At 43.7% G+C, this 19,248-nt stretch overlaps 1 protein-coding gene across 3 annotated transcripts in view; it reads left to right on the top strand.

Annotated features, from left to right (window-relative positions):
- Nucleotides 1-5,033: 5,033 nt before the first annotated feature.
- OSBPL2 (oxysterol binding protein like 2) overlaps nucleotides 5,034-19,248 on the top strand; it is a 34,704-nt gene continuing 20,489 nt past the window's right edge. Inside the window, exons 1-3 of one of the 3 annotated variants that reach the window (XM_061361592.1) lie at nucleotides 5,034-5,172; nucleotides 5,913-6,009; nucleotides 18,308-18,472. In XM_061361592.1, the coding sequence (XP_061217576.1) occupies nucleotides 18,436-18,472 (37 nt within the window). In that variant the 5' untranslated portion in view covers nucleotides 5,034-5,172; nucleotides 5,913-6,009; nucleotides 18,308-18,435. Of the gene's footprint in view, nucleotides 5,173-5,912; nucleotides 6,010-11,764; nucleotides 11,924-18,307; nucleotides 18,473-19,248 lie in introns of those variants that run through there. The other 2 variants (XM_061361593.1, XM_061361594.1) reach the window with 2 other exon arrangements.

Below are 19,248 nucleotides of genomic sequence, written 5' to 3'. Positions count from 1 at the left end.
TTTTTCTCTTTATTCATGCTCAAATATCCTATCTGGTTTATGACTTCTTGTGTGTCTCTGTGTGATTTCCTGATGAGACCCTTTTTATACTTGTTTTTAAAACCAATCTGTAAATGAGTATAATTTGGGGAATGTTCAGGTGCTAATTTTCAAGCACAGAAGACACATAAAATTAACCTGGGTCTCATTTTGATGGATATATGTGAATCTGTAGTTACTAATTACTTTATTCTAGTGGTTGCCTAGGGACCAGTGAACAGGACTTTGTTACATTCAGTAGAGGAGACTGTCCCAGCAAGTGATACGTGCATATAAGTATTTGCTGGATCAAAGGTGCTAATTTTACAAAGCTGAATTGGTTTGGAACAGTCTGTAGTGCATCAGTAAAAAAAGCTTAAAGTCTGCTGTACCCACTGGGGTTTGGTTTGGGGCGTTTTGGGTTTCTTTTTGCTGGCAACCACAAGAGGTAGAGTTAAAATCCAGGGGTTTTATACCAAATTGCAGGGCTGAACTGACCTGAGCCCATTCCCAGAGGCAGTAGATGCTTCAGCTCCGTGCTGCATCGTGATGAGGTGGTACCCTGGGTGTGAGGGCAGTCCTCATGCTGTGATCTCTGCCAACCCCGGTGGCTCTTCCTTATGCTGTAGGGCACACTGAAGATGTGTCATCAGGAACACTTGGATAATACCTGTGCATGCCATAGGAAACACTCCTCTGCTGTCTGTTCATCCACAAAGCCAGCAAAATGGAGAGGGAATGGGGAAACACCACACTACTGGATTAATAGTACCTAGTTCAGTGAATAACTTAATGAAATTAATTTACCTAACATCAGTAATACCTTCCTATTAGTAGAATGGTAATAGTGGAAATCTGACTTTCTGACTTGGTAAGAAAGGAAAATATCCCTTGTACTGTGGGCTGTGAGGAGCATCCTCTCACCCTGCTTCGTGCACACCATCCCACCCAGCTCCCTCTGACTGGTGAGATCCTGGAGACAGAGCTAAGTTACCAAGGAAGCACTCAGGTTAAATTCCACTCACACGTCAATTCAGATCTTGCATCAAGAAGTATAATTAGCTTCTATTGACTTGAATTTCCAGAAAGCAAGCATACAAGCCATTGAGTTAACCTTTGATGTAAGTACTGCCATCCAGAGAGAGAAATTTGGTCTGAAGAGTACAAGGGTAACTTGGATGCTGCCTCCCACGTAGCTAAACCCAGACACTGTAATTAATTCTAACGAAGACACTCTTGTGGCCAAGTTTAACAGATAAACCTCCATTAGGATATAAAGCATCATTGATTGTTGCCAGATCAACTGGAGGCAGCGTGATAGTTCATGGGCACTGGGAAAAGAGAGCCTTCAGATCTGCTCCTGAAACAGAGGCAGCTGAAGCTCCTGGGTACCCAGCCCTCAGCAGTATCCCACTGTGGTGCTTCCCTACACAAGTGTGTGTGGGATCGAAGCTGTGAGTCAAAGCTGATCTATCCCCATCTTCCCTGCTATGGAGATGCAAGAAAACCATGGATTTTCATCCCAGGGAGGGTGAGACAGGATATGGAAGTGACCTAGTTTTGCCCAACTGGTTTTATCCTGAGCACAAGCTCCTGCTCAGCTCAGCTCAGCTCCAGAAGTGGGATTTTCCAGTGCCAGAGGTCAAATCTGGAATTAGAAGAATTCAGGATTCAGCTGAGGGTAACACTGACACTCTATGAGAAAGCTTGTTTTACAGACAGCTTTCTGCTCACTGTGGAAAGCCCCTTGGACACTCAGCACTTGGCTTTGGAGCTTTCCCAACCTGACCACGAATATAACTTCATGTTATATTGAAGAGAAGAGGCTCAGACCCTGAGCTACCCCTGGCTGAATGGGTGCAGCTCCCAGGGAAATTATCACTGCAGCCTAGCATACAGGCTGTTGTGTCTTTTCCTTTCCATGCTGTTACAAAGAACATGCTATTCAGCCTTTTAACAGACTGGCTATTTCTACTTATTCAGCTTTTGCCATGTTCCTCATTATTTATGGATTCCTTTTTCCCTTGAATTTCTTTTCTTCAAGATTCTGGTTAAAATTCATGTGGTTTCAGCACTACCATGTTTTTTCACTAAAGCTTTATCAGTGTTAGCAATGTCTGATTTTCTTAATGTCTTTTTTATATTGAAATAATCTATGGGACACGAGTTTTCACAATATACTCCCTTTCTTAGAGCTGGCAGCTCAAAATACACAATGACCTCGGATTGATTTCAGGATGCCTCGCTTTTGAGATGAGATGGGATAGAGGAGGAAATGTTTATTATTCCGATTGTGGAAGATCCCATAGAGTCACAGAATCAAATCATAGAATCCGAGCCTGGTTTGGGTTGAAGGGAACTTAAAGCTCATCCAGCTCCAATCCTTGCCATGGGCAGGGACCCCTTCCACTGGAGCAGCTTGCTCCAAGCCCCTGTGTCCAACCTGGCCTTGAGCACTGCCAGGGATGAGGCAGCCACAGCTTCTCTGGGCACCCTGTGCCAGCGCCTCAGCACCCTCACAGGGAAGAGCTTCTGCCTAAGAGCTCAGCTCAGTCTCCCCTCGGGCAGGTTCAAGCCATTCCCCTTGGCCTGTCCCTACAGGCCCTTGTCCCAAGCCCTTCTCCAGGTTTCCTGTAGGTACCCCTTAGGTATTGGAAGAGAAGATACTGGAAGACAAGGTCTGTTTGGATGTTTCCCATTTTGAAAGTGGTCCCTGGCTCCCTTGTACCGAGAGGCAGCCCATACATGTTAGGACTGAAGTAGCTGCCTTTGGCCAGTGGCTCCTCTGGAGGAGAGAAGGAGCGTTTGTCTCTGCCCACATACAACTGGTGAAAGACGATCAGTGGTTTTGCTGTAAGGTGCCACATTTCCCTGCATTATCTCTATCTCTCAGGATCACTGGGGTTCAGTTTTCCATTCAGCCCTTCCTTACTCTGATGCAATTTGGGTTTTGTAAGTGTGCCGCAGTGACAAGGTTTCCTTGGGTCAGTCTTCTAAGCGGGTTGTGTTGCTCCACAGGAGAGAAGCACTGGGGTTTATTACAGGTGGAGCTGATGGTCACACCTCTGCCTAAAACCGTTGCTCAATACTTCCCACTGTAAAGCCCCGTTTTAATTACCTTTAATGCTGCAAAACTCCTGCCAGCAAGGCAGAATCTTCCAGGCCAGCTCCTTTAAAAAGTAACTGTTCTATCCCTTCATTGCCAACACAGGAGGGAGAAAACCAGAGAACTAGATTCTTCTGCCAGCCCAGCCTGGGGGCTTTGTGAGTTTACATTGTTAGGGAGTAGTCCCATAATATCTAACAAGGGAATAAATTGTCCATGAGCCTTGTTATTGCTAAGCCTGAGCATTTAGCCCATGAAATGCCCGGGAGAACGGGTTTTGTGGCAGGCTCAGAGTGAACATAGCTTCAATTCAGACTTGGAAAAGCGGCACAAATTCAATATTCCTTGGTCAGGTATCAGTGGATTTCTCTTTCCTTAATGCTTTTGGAGAACTCTTCCAGAGCAGCTCCTTAGTCATGGCAAAGACCTGTTCAGTAGGAGAATACTTTATATTCATGCTTACTTGTTGTTTGTTGCCTTTGCTTCTAAGCTGTAATAACAAGCTCTGTGCCTAATGTTGAGTCTATGACATTGAGCAATCCAGAAGTGGGCTGCTGAATTGGGGCTTACCGGAAAAGAAAGAATCACTTATCTGGGCACACTGGGAAACTCTTAAAGCCAGATTTGGAATTGTGCAGATCATCCTCTAGTCCCAAAGATTTATGTTCCCTAAAGATGAGTGTAGTGACACCTGCCTTGCAACTTGGGAATGGGTGAACACCCATAGAAGCTGTGGCTGCCCCATCCCTGGCAGTGTTCAAGGCCAGGTTGGATGGGGCTTGGAGCAAGCTGCTCTGGTGGAAGGTGTCCCTGCCTTGGCAGGGGTTAGAACTTGATGAGCTTTAAGGTCCCTCCCAACCCAAACCACTCTGATTCTGTGATTTTATTCTATGACTCTAAGCTTTCAGGTGTGAAAAGGGAAGGATGGAGACATTTCAATGGAAAAAGAGTTCTCTGGTCCCGGAGGAAGTGCAGCGTCTGTGCTCAGAAAGGCGATGGTAAATCAAACGAGCAGAACTGGTGTTATCCGGGAGAAATGAGTCAAATCGATTTTAAACTCCTGACTCACAGTTCTGATACTTGCATCAGCATCTACAAATCCTCTCCATTGCTTTAGCGTGCCAGCAATCACCGTCAAGGGGGTTATTACAAACTTGCCTCCAGTTACCTGTTGTGTACCAACAAGTGCAAGTTGAGGGTGAGGCAAATCATGTTCTGTTCCAGCCCCTGGCTTTGGTGACCTTGTGGGACTTCCAGATGTCCATTAACCTCCTCACATCCATCAACGTGCTCAGAGCAGCAGCTGGACAGGGAGGATGTCACTGGGGTGAAGGCATGGCCTGAAAACCCACCTGTGGTGTTCTGTGACCTACGGGTGACCATTGATGTACCTTGAAGCGCTGGAATGTGATGGAAAACCCCACAACAGTGGAAAAAACCCAGAAAAGTGGTTAAAATCCTACTGGAGCACAGCAAAACACTACAGACACCAGCGTCTGCATAGTACGGCATTGAGGAACAGGAAAATAATCTCTCTTTTGCACCTTATTAATGAAGACACTTTGTTCTGTGTAGTCGTGGTGAGCGGAGCTCACGCTGTGCAGCTCGGTGATGGTACAAGCATCCAACAACTCACAACAGCCGATACCGTCTCCAGCATCACCGTGTGCGTTTACACGAGAGACTGCACCGTCCCATCCCGTCCGAAACGGGCCCGGTGCAGCATCCCAGCGCCGCGGGGAATGCCGGCCCGGCCTTTATCTGCATAGTCCCGCCCCCTCCGCCGCACCATTGGCCAGCAGTCTCCCCAGCAGTGGTGCGGCCCGGGGCCGTGAGACTAGGCGCCTCATTAGCATTCGCCCCGCCTCCGGGCAGGTGGACGGGGAAGCTGATTCGTCGCTTCGGCAGCGGGCGGGCGCGGTTGCGCTCTGCGATTGGTGGAGAGGCGCATCACTCCGCCGCTGCGAGGGCCGCACTTCCGCCTCGGTGTCATCGGTGCCGGGGCGGGAGGGTGTTGCGGCGGGGTCGTCGCGGGAGCGCGGTGCCAGGTAATGCCTCCGGGCCGTGCCCTCGGGGGGCTCCGCGCTGCCGCAGCGCTGCCCCCGTTGGGAGAGGGGCGGCAGCGCCCGCCCCTCCTCTCCGCGCGGGCCCGGCGCGGCCCAGGCGGGTCGGGGGTCCGCGGATCCGCTCACCGGTGACCGCACACGGCTCTCCTCAGCGCCCGCGGGGTGCCCGCTCGGTCCGGCCGGGGTGGAGCGGAGCGAGGCGCTGGAGGTCACCGGGCCGGGGTAACGCGGCTGCCTCAGCGCTTTGCGCCCCTCCCCGGTAGAAGCGGGATCCTTGGCCCTCTCGCTCTCCCTCCGGGCCGGGTCGTAGGCCCGTGCGGCTGAGTCGGTAGCGGGTTGGGTCTAGAGGACCTTCCCTCCCGTGCCTCAGCGGCGGCGGGGGCTCGGGCTGAGTGGCAGAACGACTCTGTCAGCCGTGGGGCCGGGCAGGGGAGGCAGCGGGGCTGAAGGACGGTGCGGAGCGCGGGCTGCAGGGCTCTGGCAGCACCAGCGGAGGGATAGTTCTCATTTCTTGTGTCCTCCGAATGCCTTTTGGAGCTGAGTGGTTTAACAGAGGAGCCTGCGACACCCGGTTCCCCAGATGCGTTGAGCTCAGTTTCAGCACCGTGCAGGAGCCTCAAGGGGGCTTTAAGGCCACAGCTGAAGCACAGTGAGCAGCCAGGGTTTATTAGAGTTTGGGTTATTTTTGTTCTTCAGTTACCTACTCACTGTTTCTCTTACAGAGCTCCTGATAGGGAGACAAGCAAGATGGGGAAAATAGCAGGAAAAAGGCTTTTTTTTTAAATAACATGCCACCAGAACATCTGCATGGTAGCAAAGGTATACATTATGTTGCCATTTATTTAATTGGGTTATTAATTATGTTTGTGCTGTGTGTTTGGATTCAGGGCTCCTTCTGGAAGCGGTTTGTTACTCCGCAGCACTTGCTGGGCTGAGTTTAACATGGGGGTTCAAAATCGCTTCTTTTTTTTATTTGCCATGGCCTCACGTTTCCCCTCAGAAGCATCTGTGAGAGCATGTTACATGCAAGCACACACCGCTTTCATTTACTTTGGATTTTCTCTATTAAAATACATAGCCTTCGTTTAAGATTTCAAAGAGTCAAATGAAGACATGGTCCTGCAGGGGAGATGAACATTACCGTGCCACTCTTTCTTAAACTTATGCATGCAAGAGAAATCTGTTCCATTCCAACTTCATCTTCCCAAGTTCTATAGCTCCAGTTGACATCTGGGGGCAAGCACATCTATATCATATTAACTAACTTTCTACCAGTGTGCTCTGGGACTTGTGAAACCTCAGGGCAAGTTCTGGAAGCAGTGACTTGGGTAACTTCCAAACATACAGCGCTGCGCCGTGGGATGAAGTAGGAGAACTGGCTAAACGGGCGTGGAAGCAAGAAGTTGCAAGCAGCGACTTTCTCCTGAGTAACCTCTGGGTTTTCAGTCCCTGCACACAGAACTTTCCTTAAAATAGTTGTCAGCTCATGCAGATGTTTGGCCACATGGTAGAAAGTTGAGGGCAGCTGAGGGTAAAATCAGGAGTGATTTGTAATGGTGCTTTCCTGAACCAAGCGCACCTTGTAATGAGCTTGTCACTTCAGGGAGTGCTCCAAAGGAAACACAGACATCTGCTGTCCAGGAATTAGCATCCCGTTTTCCTCCTAAACTGCTCAGCCCTGCTAAGATAATCTTATAAACAGAAGACACACTTTCAAGGTATAAAAATGATGATTAGACAACAAACTCTGTGCCTGTGAGTAGCTGAAGCCTAGACAGGTTAGAGGCTTCAGTTGTTGCAGTACTGAGAAGCAGTGTGGTGCATGGAGTTCTTTCCTTGCTAACACCTATGCAGATGTACCTGGTTTGGTAGCTGAGCAGGTAGGATGATTTTCACTGTTGGATGGTTTCTTGAAATCAGTTTTAATTCTCTTACTGCTTTCTACAGTGTGTGCTTGCTTAACCTGGAAGGTTTCATGATTGAAACTGGTATTTCTTTCAGCCTTTCTTCGTGTGAATTCTGCCCTGTGAACTTCACACATGCTAACCTAGAACAAAGGTGGAGAGCTTAGCTTTCTGTTAATGCTGGCTGGAACACAAACCAGTCAGGCTTTTGTGCTTTGATAAGGCTGTATTTTTAAATCACTGTTTGTATTGTCAGTCAGGTGATTTATTGCTGCTGTTGCTTGAAAGTGAGGTTCATACGCAGGTATACTGAGGTTTGAAGCAGATAATTCATTAGTTTTTGTATTTGAAGTAACTTGTCCTTGAACAATGCAATGTTACATCATGCTGCTTGGTAACTAGAACTTCTGTTCACGAGCTGGCATTGATTTTGTCACCTGAGTCATGAAGATGTAAGGAATGTCTGTATTTGGCACTAATAGGATGTTTTAAAGTGCTCAGTGTTCAGTCTGTTGACTGTGAAACATCAAAGCGCTTGCTTTTCTTACCTTATGTGGAAGAAATGCACAAAACCAGGTGTGCAAAGAATGTCTTAAATACGGAGTGCTCAACATCTTGAATGGTTTTGCAGAGGTTGTGTAACTCATCACAGGGACATCTGCACTGAAGTTGGAAAGTGAGAGCAATAAGCAAGTTGGTCACTGTATATCTGCCAGATACGGGACTGATGCTTCCTGTTGAAAGAAATATGTTATGTATTGTATGGATTCTGTAGATATATAAGCACTGTAGAATTTGGAATTATAGTATATATTATTTCAATCCTTGAACTCTTAATGTTTATGATGGAGAAGACTGTATGGTGATAGTGATTTACTTTGTATTCTTAAATGCTTCTAACATCAAGTTGCATGAGAGCAGTGAGCGATTAGAACATGTCAAATGTGACATACCATTACTTTCAGTGGTTCTCTTCAACAACTTGATTCACTGCACAAAGAAAATGTCTTAATTTTCAAGGTTGATAAGTTACAAGAATAGACCAAACTTACTTAAACTTGGTTTATTTTCTTTTAAATACAGTTACAATTGGAAATTCATTCGCTGGTCTAGCTGGATCCTTTAGATGATTTCAATATAGTTAATTATGCACATAATTTAATGAGACAGACTCTTGGTGAGCTACAGAAGCTCTTCATGCAGGAAATGCAGGAGGCTGGACAGTGTTGTCTTCCCGTGGTGGTTTATGAATGTGGTGGGAGCAGGCAGAAAACGTGAATTGTCCCTGCAGCTGCAGAAATACATCTGGACCTTTTAATCTTATCCCTCTTGGTTTCATGATCCCAAACTTAAACTGTATATTGCTCTATTGGACATGTAACCTCTGTGGTTCGACACGAAACTGAATGGAAATCTTGGTCTGTGGCATTTCTGTTTGAGTTCAATTCCTTTGCTGTGCTCTTCAGTTTGTGAAGAGGTAAGGCTGTGGCTGCTGGGAGGCAAAGAACCTCTGGGGTATTACAAAGAAGGCTGCATGCTTATGATACTTGTCAAGAAACGTGTTTTCATGAATGGGTAACTTCATTATATTTTTACTAGCATTATTTCTACTCTTCACAGTAATTTTGCTTTAGGGCTCCCAAAAGAATTTGTTAATAGATCTCACTGGGTTTTGATTCTGGTGTTAGTTTCAAAGTAATACGATATGAGGAGTGTTTGAATTCAGAGGTGTCCGTGGTTCATGTCACTCACTTCAGACCTGATCCAGCTGCAGGCACTGAGGTGGAGTCCTGATGGGTCCATGGACTGAGAATGAGGATCCTTCCAGTAACTCTCAGTTACAAAGCCTGTATGTGTTGAGGCTGCAGAGAGGCTGGCTCATCAGCCTGTTTGTAATGGGCCATTAGCAGCGTGTTTGTTGAGGGGATGAAATTAGAACCTTGTCAGAAGAGCAGAACCTCTCCCCCTTGTATGTTCTCTCCAAGTTTTGCACATCAGTTGTGTTGAACAGTTGTTTAATAGCGAAACAAAAAGCTACGTGTCTTTAGAGATGCAAATAACTTTATTTACATGGTCTTAGTTTGTCTTAAACAGGGTTCTAAGTGCTGTGCAGCTGTTTTATTATCTGAGTTAATGTTACTCAGGCAGATAGCTAGGTGGATTCTTCATTAAAAAACTATTTAGATATATTTGTCCTGTTTTCAAAAGTCAAAATTTATTGAAATATATCGACAACAGCAAACATAGTAACACTCTCACACTGGAATCCTTTGTGTATCTACTATAAATGTAGCTTTAAAGGAAATTCAACCCTAGTAGAAGCTCTTTCTAAAGCTGTTGTTAACTTGTGGTGCCATCTTTAAACTCTCTAACAAACAATGTGCCAGCTGTGTGCATGTGCTGCAGAGCTTCAGTGTTTGAGGAATTGCTGGTAGGCATAAAAATACGGTTTCTTCTGCCTTAGGGCTTTACACTAGGTTAGTCAAGTGTTGTCCTCCCGCTTCATTTGCAATAGGACTGCTGCCATAATAGTTTAAGAGTCTCCGTAAAAATGATTTGTAAGATACCTTGTAAAGAATAAATGTGGAGTTACACATGCCTGGAGAGAATGGGGCCACAGAGACAGAGCTTTAACAGTGCCTCTGAGTAAGATCTATAAACTTAAAACTGTACCTGTTTTTACCATTCTAGGGGTTTTCTCCACTGATGTTACATGCTGTAATTTTCTCCAGTGATCAATTTGTAAGGTGGTTATATTATGATGGGAAAGATTCAAGCATACTTAATTCCACCTTCAAAGTAAGCTTTGGTTCAAAGAAGTGTTCATAAATGATTAATTAGACATGTACTGACACTTGAGTCCAAAGCCACTGTGCTTGGAGTTATTGATTACTTCCCACCATGTCACTTCGAAAGGAGATAAACCAAATCCTCAGGTAGCTGCTAAGAATCACAAATTTTACAATGCAGTATTGAATTACTGATTTTTGTGACAGTGTGGTTAGAAATGAGCTGGTTTATCAGTCGTGATCAAGCCTCACATCATGCATCATGTGGAGAAGGCATGTAAACCAGAATTTAGTGATCTTTTACAGTTGTGGGCAATGAAATTGTTCCCAAGGGAAGGCTACAAAGTCTGAAGAATGCTGTAGTAGATGCTGTCAGGTGGTAAAATGTCTCAAATATTCATGGAATGTTAAAAAAGGAGCACATTTGCAGAATTCTGTGGGGATTTCAGTGGATTGTTTTGCATCAGAAAATATAAATCTGCTGGAATCAAGTTTTCTTGGTCTATTTGCTAGGTTGAGTATTAGTTCTGTGAGGCAGTGTCCTTGGCTATGGAATTTTTGGCTGCAGTGAGACTGGAGTTAGCCATTAGTTCTGCAGATATCTGAGCACTAAACTATGGGGGTATTTTCTCTCCAGTTTCATTTTTACAGCTTTTATCTTCAATAAATAGCTCTACTGATAGCAGCACTGTAGCTTTGTGCTGGGGACAACACTTAGTGTGTGGGACAAGTGGTGTGGTTCTGGTGCAGAAACACATTCTGTAGCCTGAACTCGGTTGCAGACCAGACTCTGAATGTTTCAGTTGGCTCTAATTCTTGTGAAGCATCACCAAAAATCTGTATTCCTGAGAGAATAAAATGTGATTCTTCCTACCAGAAATCTGTTTGCTCAAAGCTAAGTTTTCAGATGCTCAGTTTGCTGCCACCATTGCTGTTAAGTGCTTTAAAAAGAAGGTCAGCAAAACTATCAGCTTAGGATGCTTTGCTGCTTTGCTTCTGGGATGGATAGACCCACACAGCTCCCCCCCTCCGTGGGCTGTGGGAGAGAATTCAGAGGGCAAAAGCAAGGAAATGTAGGGGAAGAGGCAATGAGACTTAAAGGAAGGGAAAGAAGCCAAACAGAATAAAGAAAAACAAGAGATGCAAAAGCATTTGCATCTTGGTGGGAGATGCTGTTACTTTCAAACGCTGGAGTAAGAAACAAATCTAACTTGGTAAATAAAATCCTCCTCTCGATTCTGCCGTTTGTGTAGCTGTTCTCTGGCTGAAGAGACTTTTAAGTGCATAATAATTACAGCAGGTATCTAGATTGCCAATTAAAATGACTTCTTGGCTAATTTTTATAGATGTTTTAGCTCCAGTGTAACCTAATTTCATGAGTCTATTAAGATTCATCCTTGCTGCAGCTTTCATTCAGAGATGAAACACTGCAGTTTGATGCTTTCAGGAGATGTGTATGGAGCAAAAACCACATGAATATTTATCTTGTAGTTCTAGCTATTTATTTCTGTCCCTTGAAGTACTACAGCTATGTTTTATTTCAGCTGGCAACCCAAGAGAACATGGGCTTGGCTCCTATTCCACCAGTCATGCTGTAGACTGTTGAGTTGTTTCATTTTCCTTTATTGTTTTTGATGTTAATGTGAAGGGTGGGTATATTTGATCCTCTACTGGCTCTTTTGGAGTCTTTTTCTACTCAGAAGCTGCATCCTGAACTCAGGATATGAAGCTAATGAAAATGTTGCTTTTTATTAACTGTTTTTAGGTGGATTAAACAGGGCATGGTGTGAATTTTCCTTTGTATGGAGCTAATTTTCAATCCTGTCAATGCTATTTCTGTTTTATTTCTTTTTCTTGCTTGCAGGTATTCTCCCTTCAGTGAATAAACTGAATTTGGTTTAAAATCTGCTGTGAAAGTGCACATCCAACAAAACCTTGTTAGGCCTGTTAAAAAGCTGAGGAATGTGCTGCTTCATCAGTTCTTTGGTGGCACTGTAATTCCAGTGCATTGACCTTCCAACACCTTTACTGCTCATGCTGGTGAATGTCTGCTTATTTTCATGACTGCTCACTGTTCGTGATCTTGGACTTACTTAACTTCTCCTTGCCCTCACAAGTAGAGTGTCTGTATAATGAACATGACGTGGTGGTTTATAGATGTCTCTTGGAGCTAGAACATGCTTTCAGAGCAGAAAACCCAGGATTTATAAAGGAGCAGGATGGTGTTGACAAACAGTGGCTTTCCAGAATTGCTGCATGATGTGAAATTTCAGCTGCAGGAGGAATAAGGCACTGCAGCTATAGTCGGTCAGTCAGCCAGCCAGACATCAAAATGGAGCTTGCTGAGCAGCATTCCAGTCAAATGAGCTGCTCCAGCTATAAATGCTTACCTCTCTATGGAAATGGTTCTTTGAGGAGCAACTTTTGGTTAACCAGTTGGGTCTTTGTTGAGGATTGACATAGAAGAACAAGTCAGTATGGAGTAACTAGTTATGTTGAATTAAACAAGTCATAGTAATTGCATGTTTAAACTCATACTGGTTGTTTTGAACAGGTACTCGTGTTTGGGGTTCTTTAGTTTTTAGTTCTGAGGATCCAGGGTCTTGGAGACACAGAAATAAGATGTTAATTTTTAACATTGAAGATTGGGATTGGAGAAGGAGCAAGCATGCATGGTGGTGTTAGGTTAGCATGGGAAACGACAACTTTTAGTACTTGATAAAGCTGTAAGCAAATGCAGGCGTATTATGAACAGCTATTCTGGGTCATCTCTGCAGCCTCATCTCTTGGGGAGAGAACAGGTACACATAGCTGCTCGCATGCAGATCCCAGAATGCGTTGATACCTTTTAAAGTGATTTGCAGAGTCTTGCACTTTTGTTGTCCTGGTTTTAAAAATAAATTCAAGTGGGTGGAAATGGTTTAAAATAGGTGGAATGTGCAAAATCTGGGACTGATCTTACTGACACTGGATCTCTGGAAAAGAGTTCCGTGTACCTTCTGCAGGGGACTGTGAGCTTGTACCTGACCCTCCAACCTGCGCAGAGTTAAGCTTTGGAAAGCAAAGCCTGTTACCAGAAGAGGTGACACATCACCTGGTACCTGTCCCTCTTGTGTTCAGTGCAGTGCTTGACAGAACACTTTGTTTGACATATTCATAGCCAGGTGACTGACAGCTACAGGATGACTTTGTTCTTCCTTTGTCATGGGACCGTGGTGTAGGTGGTAGGAATAGTTACACTCTCTGCATTGAGGATGTGAAGATCACTGACAGAAGCATGTTATCTCCTGAGGGTGAGCATCTTGGGATCTGCCTTGGTATGTTTTGTGACCATTGGTGTGCTGTGTGTGTTTAGGGACGGCCCTTTCTATTTGTTATCTCTATCTGTAGCAAATGTACCTCTGGAAAGCTGCATGTCAGTCTTAGTAATTCCTCCTTGCTGCAGAACCTATTTCAAGGTGTGCTATGGATGCAGTGCAGGTTTTCATTGTGTTCTTGCAGTATTCATTACAGCTGCGTTCTTTGTTTTGTCCTTTGCAAAACATCCCCATGTCCTTTAAGAAAAGGACTGTCCATGGTCATCAGTCATACAGGAATGTGTGAACCTTTTCTGGTAAATTATGGGAATTTAGAGGAGTTTTAATGAGTAACCTGCTTTTGATTAGTTGTATAGCACTGGGGAGACCTTTTAATAACAAAAGTGCAAGACAGACTTCATGCCCATGTCAGTAGTAGTTAGTTGTATTTCCATCCCTTACCTGTTCAGGTTTTGGGGTTCTTGTTTGGTACAAACACTGCATTTCTATTGCATCATTGCTATCTCCATTTCTAAATTGTGCTAGTGGAAAGCATAATGTCTTGTTTAACCCATTTGTGGATGGTTTTACATCATGAAGGTGCACAGCTTGTTTTAGAGGAACCAAAGTTAGTCCTTTGATTAGATGATACCAGGAGCTTTTACAAGTTTTTCACTTCAAATCCTCTTGCTGGTCTGGTTTTGTATATTGGAGGCATTGGCATGCAAATAAGCAAAATGACTAGAAAAACTGGGTTCTGCCCAAATAACTTGTTCAAGACTCGCTTCAATAAGCTCTGTTCAGCTTTGTTCTTTTGTGTTAATTGCTTTGCCACTCGCTTTAGAGTTTATTTCCAAGAGTAAAATCATATTGTGAATATTCTGGGCAACCAAGCACAGATTGCTTCTCAGGGCAAAATATAAGAGAATAGAGCCTGTAGTACAGATTTACCAGCCAACGTTGAAGTTGGACTGTTGTGATGGGTATTAGATGGATTTGATGTTTTTATCTGTTGTCTTTCAGCTTGAGCTTCAAAACTAGCATCTTTCCTGTAGGAGATGAAGCTATTACAAAAATAAACCCAGATGTGGCAGTTTGATTTCATGCACAGAAATCCCGTAACAAATCCAATTAGTATATACCAATGCATAGCCTTCAAATGTGAGGAAAGAGATGAGCTTTGTTGCTTATCTTGTAAACCACAAAATCTGGGTTGCTTGTAGCCAGTGCTGTGTTGTCATCCTTAAACTGTGAATTTCCAGTTCTCTTAAGAGGCCTCCACTTGCTGCTTTTTCCTGTTATTTGCTAAATGGTTTCTATGAAGTCTCTCTTTGCCATCAGTGACAATACAGCTGATGGCAGCTGGTCCTAAGCTCCTGAAGGTCTGTCAGACACAGGAGCATCGCACCTTTCCTTGAAAGGCAATTTTGGTAAGAGCTGTGAACTGCAGTTGCCAGTGTGTAAGTGAGTTCTTCTGAGTACATCATGGACATGGGGAGGAAATGCAGATTACAAATGTGGAATATGAAGCAAACAGGATGTTTTTGTCTTCTGGCATTTCAGCCTAATTGAGAGTAACTTTTTGCTATTGCTTTTAGTAAGAGGAAAGGACTTAATCCGTGCTTTTTGGCTCATGAAAGCTAAATGCCGTTATTGTGTCTTCAGCTACATGCAAATTCACAGTAACTTCTGCTAAATAAAAGAACTGAATGTAAAAGAAGTGATCTGAGTGTTACGTTATTCCTAGTGTAACTGATGCAAAATATATTACTTTGTCCTTTTAGAAGTGCCTCTAGCATCTTAGGACAATTTGTGATTGTTATTTAAAGTGACTTCCATGATTATTTTGTAATTTAGGTACTAGTTACAAAGCTTGTATATAACTTAAAGGGATATGACTGAACTTTCAAATAGAATGAGCTCAAATTGTGGTGTGAGGTGCGTATCAGGAGAACACAGTAACTGGCGTTCAGTTAACTCAAGTCTTTGATTCTAGTTCCTCCATTTGTACTTGTGTTTTCAGAGGAAAGCTTCATTGCCTTTGTAGTGCAACTGCATTCTATGTGATGTAGTTCCGCTTCACAAGGCCTTTTGTAATGCAGCTATTAGCGTGCAGGAGAGGGGAGCAGAGAAGCTGGTCTTCATCTTTGTGACCTGGTTTACTCCAAGGCTCTTAATAATAACTGGCAATCTTTTAAATCATATGTTTTATGTCTTAGTGCCTTCTATACAAAGCTACAGCATACCAGAGTTGCTGTTACAGAGCATCTCTGGTGCTTGCCAAGCTGATATGCGACGTGGCTGTTTGTTTAGGGAGCCTGAGGACTTGTGCTCTTTGCATTTGAACTGAACCTGAGCAGGGATGGGTTTTGAACTAGCTCCTTTTTATGTGTTGCGGGTACATTCAAGGCTGCTTCAGACCAGAACCCCATTGCATGAGCTGTGTGCAGCAATAGGCTAGTCCTGCTGCAGGAGCTTCAATAAAAAGGGAAGAGGCAAGAAAACATGGTGAAAGTGAGGGAATTGTAGCACTGGTCATGAGAGGGCAGTGTCTTGTGTGAAATCAAGTTTCCTTCTGGAATTACTGGCTGTTCTCTTGCTAAAAGGATGCAGTATTTGCAGCCAGTTGAAACCTGAAGCGTCTTGCATCTTTGAATAGAATCATAGAATAGTTTGGGTTGGAAAGGACCTTACCATCACCCAGTTCAAACCCCCCTGCCATGGGCAGGGACACCTCACATTAAACCATGTCACCCAAGGCTCTGTCCAACCTGGCCTTGAACACCACCAGGGATGGAGCATTCACAACCTCCCTGGGCAACCCATTCCAGTGCCTTAGCACCCTCACAGTAAAGAACTTCCTTACATCCAAACTCCCCCTGTTTAGGTTTTAACCTGTTACCTCTTGTCTTGTCACTACAGTCCCTAATGAAGAGTCCCTCCCCAGCATCCCTATAGGCCCCCTTCAGATACTGGAAGGCTGCTATGAGGTCTCCATGCAGCCTTCTGTTCTCCAGGCTGAACAGCCCCAACTTTCTCAGCCTATCTTCAAGTATACAGTACCTTGGAGGGTTAAAGCAGCCTTCTAATATAAACTTCATTTTTGGCAAAGGAGTGGATTCATTCCAGTGCGCTGATAATTGCTTCTGGGGTCAGCAGTTGTCCTGAGAGGTTCCTGTTTTCTATTGCAATAGTTTTCTTTGGATTCCCTCTTTCCTCCCCTGCTATACAGATTTACATAGTTGCATCCTCAAGGACCGATTTTCTGCAAAGATAGGACATACTTGGAGACCTTGGAAGAGAGACTTCCAGATAACATTGCTGGTGGGGCTGGGAGGTTTGGAGAAACTCTTCAGGCTGACAGCAGCTTTGGTATGAACAAGCATTTTTCTTACAGAGTCAGGGACTGGCTTCTGCTGGGCAAGATAACACAAGGATAGGTGCACTGACTTGTACTTCCAGTACAGATTTAGAATGATGTTATCAGTTCTGCTGTTCGGTTCACCCAGAAATGCGAGCCAGCTGCTGCTCTGGAACCAACTGTTAGGAGGATTTCTCCCTTTCACATCTGACTTGTTAGTGTTTTGGGCTGTTGCATCCTTGCCTAGAAGAGTGCAGCACTCTGGCAAGAGGAAGTCAGAAACTTGTGGCTGATGAGCAAGAAAGTTGAAGGTTTAAAGGTCTCTGACTGGAGAACAGCACAGGAAAAAGGAAGGAAACTATCATCCAGCTGAGAGCAATTGCAACAGCGCTGCAGCAACAGTCAAGAAAAGCAGATGCAGTAAGTTTTGTCCTTGTGGAGATGCGGACTTGTAAATAAGAAATTGCTGAAGTGTATGTGGAAGCTGAGGTACTCAGTGTGGTGCAGAGATTGAGAGTGGCAAGGAGGTAGGGAGTTCCTAAAGGAAAAGCAGCAAACTGAAATGTCCTGCCTTGTCAGACGTAGGCGAATGCTACATTCATTGACTTAGATATGAGTTCCAAAATAGGCTATTTTAGCTCCTCCTTCTGAATGGAGAATTGGAATATACGTTTGAGGCATTCAAAAAGCTTTTGTTCTGGGCAGTGAGGTAAAAAGACTTGAAACACAGGAGGAATTCTGCAGTTCAGTTTCTTACAGAGAGGAAGAAGGAATTGGCTTCAAACATGACGAGCTCTTCTACTAGGAGTAGAGTGTGCTTCTGGCTTTGTTTCTCTTGATTGGAATGGAATTGTGCAAGTTATAATTACTCTGGAAAAACTACTGTCACAAAAGCAGTGGGATCTTCAAGGATCATAAAAAATTGAGGCTGACAGATTGAGGTTGTTTGGGAGGAGATATTGATAGCATTGCCATGCTGTCGTTTATCATCGTGCACTTGGCTTGTCATTGGTACCTGGTGAACATTTGAAAGAGTGGGAACTGAATTTCCTCACTCTCCTTACCCTAAAATTGGGTGAAGTAAAAATGTTTATGTTACACCATTGCCAGCCATCTGGAAAAAATCTCATGTAGTCTGTCCATAAAGCTGGAATACTTCATCAATCTGTAAGTTACTTGCAGTTTGCTTGGTTTCACTGAGGAAATCTGTTGTTTCTTTACACTCTCCCTCTAAAGAGGAACATCTCCAGTTGTCTCAAGGGTTCACAGCAGTAGCCTGACAAAGCTTCTGTGATGGTCACTGGATGCTGGTTGCATTATGTACAGTGAGGCCCAGTGTTCCTATGCAACACTGATTCTGAAATGTCAGGTTCTCTTCTTTGTTCCCAGCTTTCTAGGTTAAGGATGCAGAAGGGCTCATCCTCCTGCTGAAGAGAAGTTTTGTTCTGCCAGCTGTCTTATTCTTCCTTCTGCTCCTTCTGGCTGTACTTGCCTGAAATTACCTTACAGTAAATAAGATGTTTTACAGTAATGTATATGATGTATTCAGAGAGACGAGTGTGGTATAATACATCAGCTGTTCTTGTGGTAGGTAGTATTTGTCTTTAGAATGACTTTGTTAACAAAGAAGGCAGTTTAGTTATGAATGCAGAAACACATCTTCTACCATGGGAAGAAACAGGAAAATTAGTATTTGTCAAATGTGTGCATTTGTGCACATCAGAAATGTGGAAGTTGCTAATTCTGCTTTCCTGTCTTGTCAAATAGATCTTCTACAGCAGCTGGGTATTTGCAAAAGAAGACTTGGACAGCACACAGATACTTCATCTCTAAATCAAGTCCAACGATGCATTAGAGGAAGCTGGAGTGGCTGCACAGCGATTTCACACTGAAGGATGAATAGTGAAGAAGAGTTTTATGATGCCGTTACGGGTGAGTGACAGGCACAGTGCCAGCCACAGACTGCACTGTGTGTGTGCTGAGGAGCTGGTAGTGTATTGCTAATATATTGCTGTTAATGCATAAATAAAAAGTAAACTGCTGCTGGTGGAGCTTGCTGTGCTGTTTTCTGAATAGAAGAAAGGAAGGATTATAATTCAGGTTCAGACTTGGAAATGAGGTGGGGTTTTTTGATTAAAGCTTAATTCTGGCTATCAGTTTATAACAGTCCTTTAGAGGCCAAGTCTAGCTTTCATTTTCTGTGCAGGTAATTTAATAGCAGCTTGAGAAGTAATAATTTTAAGACCTTTTGAAAGGTGAAATGTCTTCCATGGATTATTTTTGTTGTTATTTTATTCATTTCTTTCTTTTAATGGAAAACTTATCCTAAAGAATTGAAGTAGAAAGTGTTTTTCTGGTCAGGAAGAAATTACTGTAAAAGTATGCTTTTACAGTATGTAAAAGGGAGCCAAAAGCCTTTGCAATCCACTGCTGTTTCCAGGAAAGCAACCATGAATCACTTCACACTTGAGCAGTATATCAAATGGAACTTTCTTTGAACTAATAAGGATGAATGGTTATTTACGATATGGTTCTGATGGTGAAATAAAATGCTCAAAGTATTTTAATAATAAAAAAGAAATCCTGTCAAGGATCTCAAACAAGTTTAAAGTTTTCCACTTAAATGTTTCCTCAGAAGTCCTGAAATAGAGGTGAAATGAGAAGTGCTGGCTGTGGTGAGTGTTGACTGCTTAATGTAGAATCACAGG

The sequence above is a fragment of the Neopsephotus bourkii genome, unplaced genomic scaffold, assembly GCF_033783945.1.
Source record: "Neopsephotus bourkii isolate Nb327-2 ecotype Australia unplaced genomic scaffold, CSIRO-AGI_Nbou_v1 NB_1060, whole genome shotgun sequence".
NCBI classification, from domain to species: Eukaryota; Metazoa; Chordata; class Aves; order Psittaciformes; family Psittacidae; genus Neopsephotus; species Neopsephotus bourkii.
Note: the sequence above shows the minus strand (reverse complement) of the source record. Positions and strands in the feature narration are given on the sequence as shown.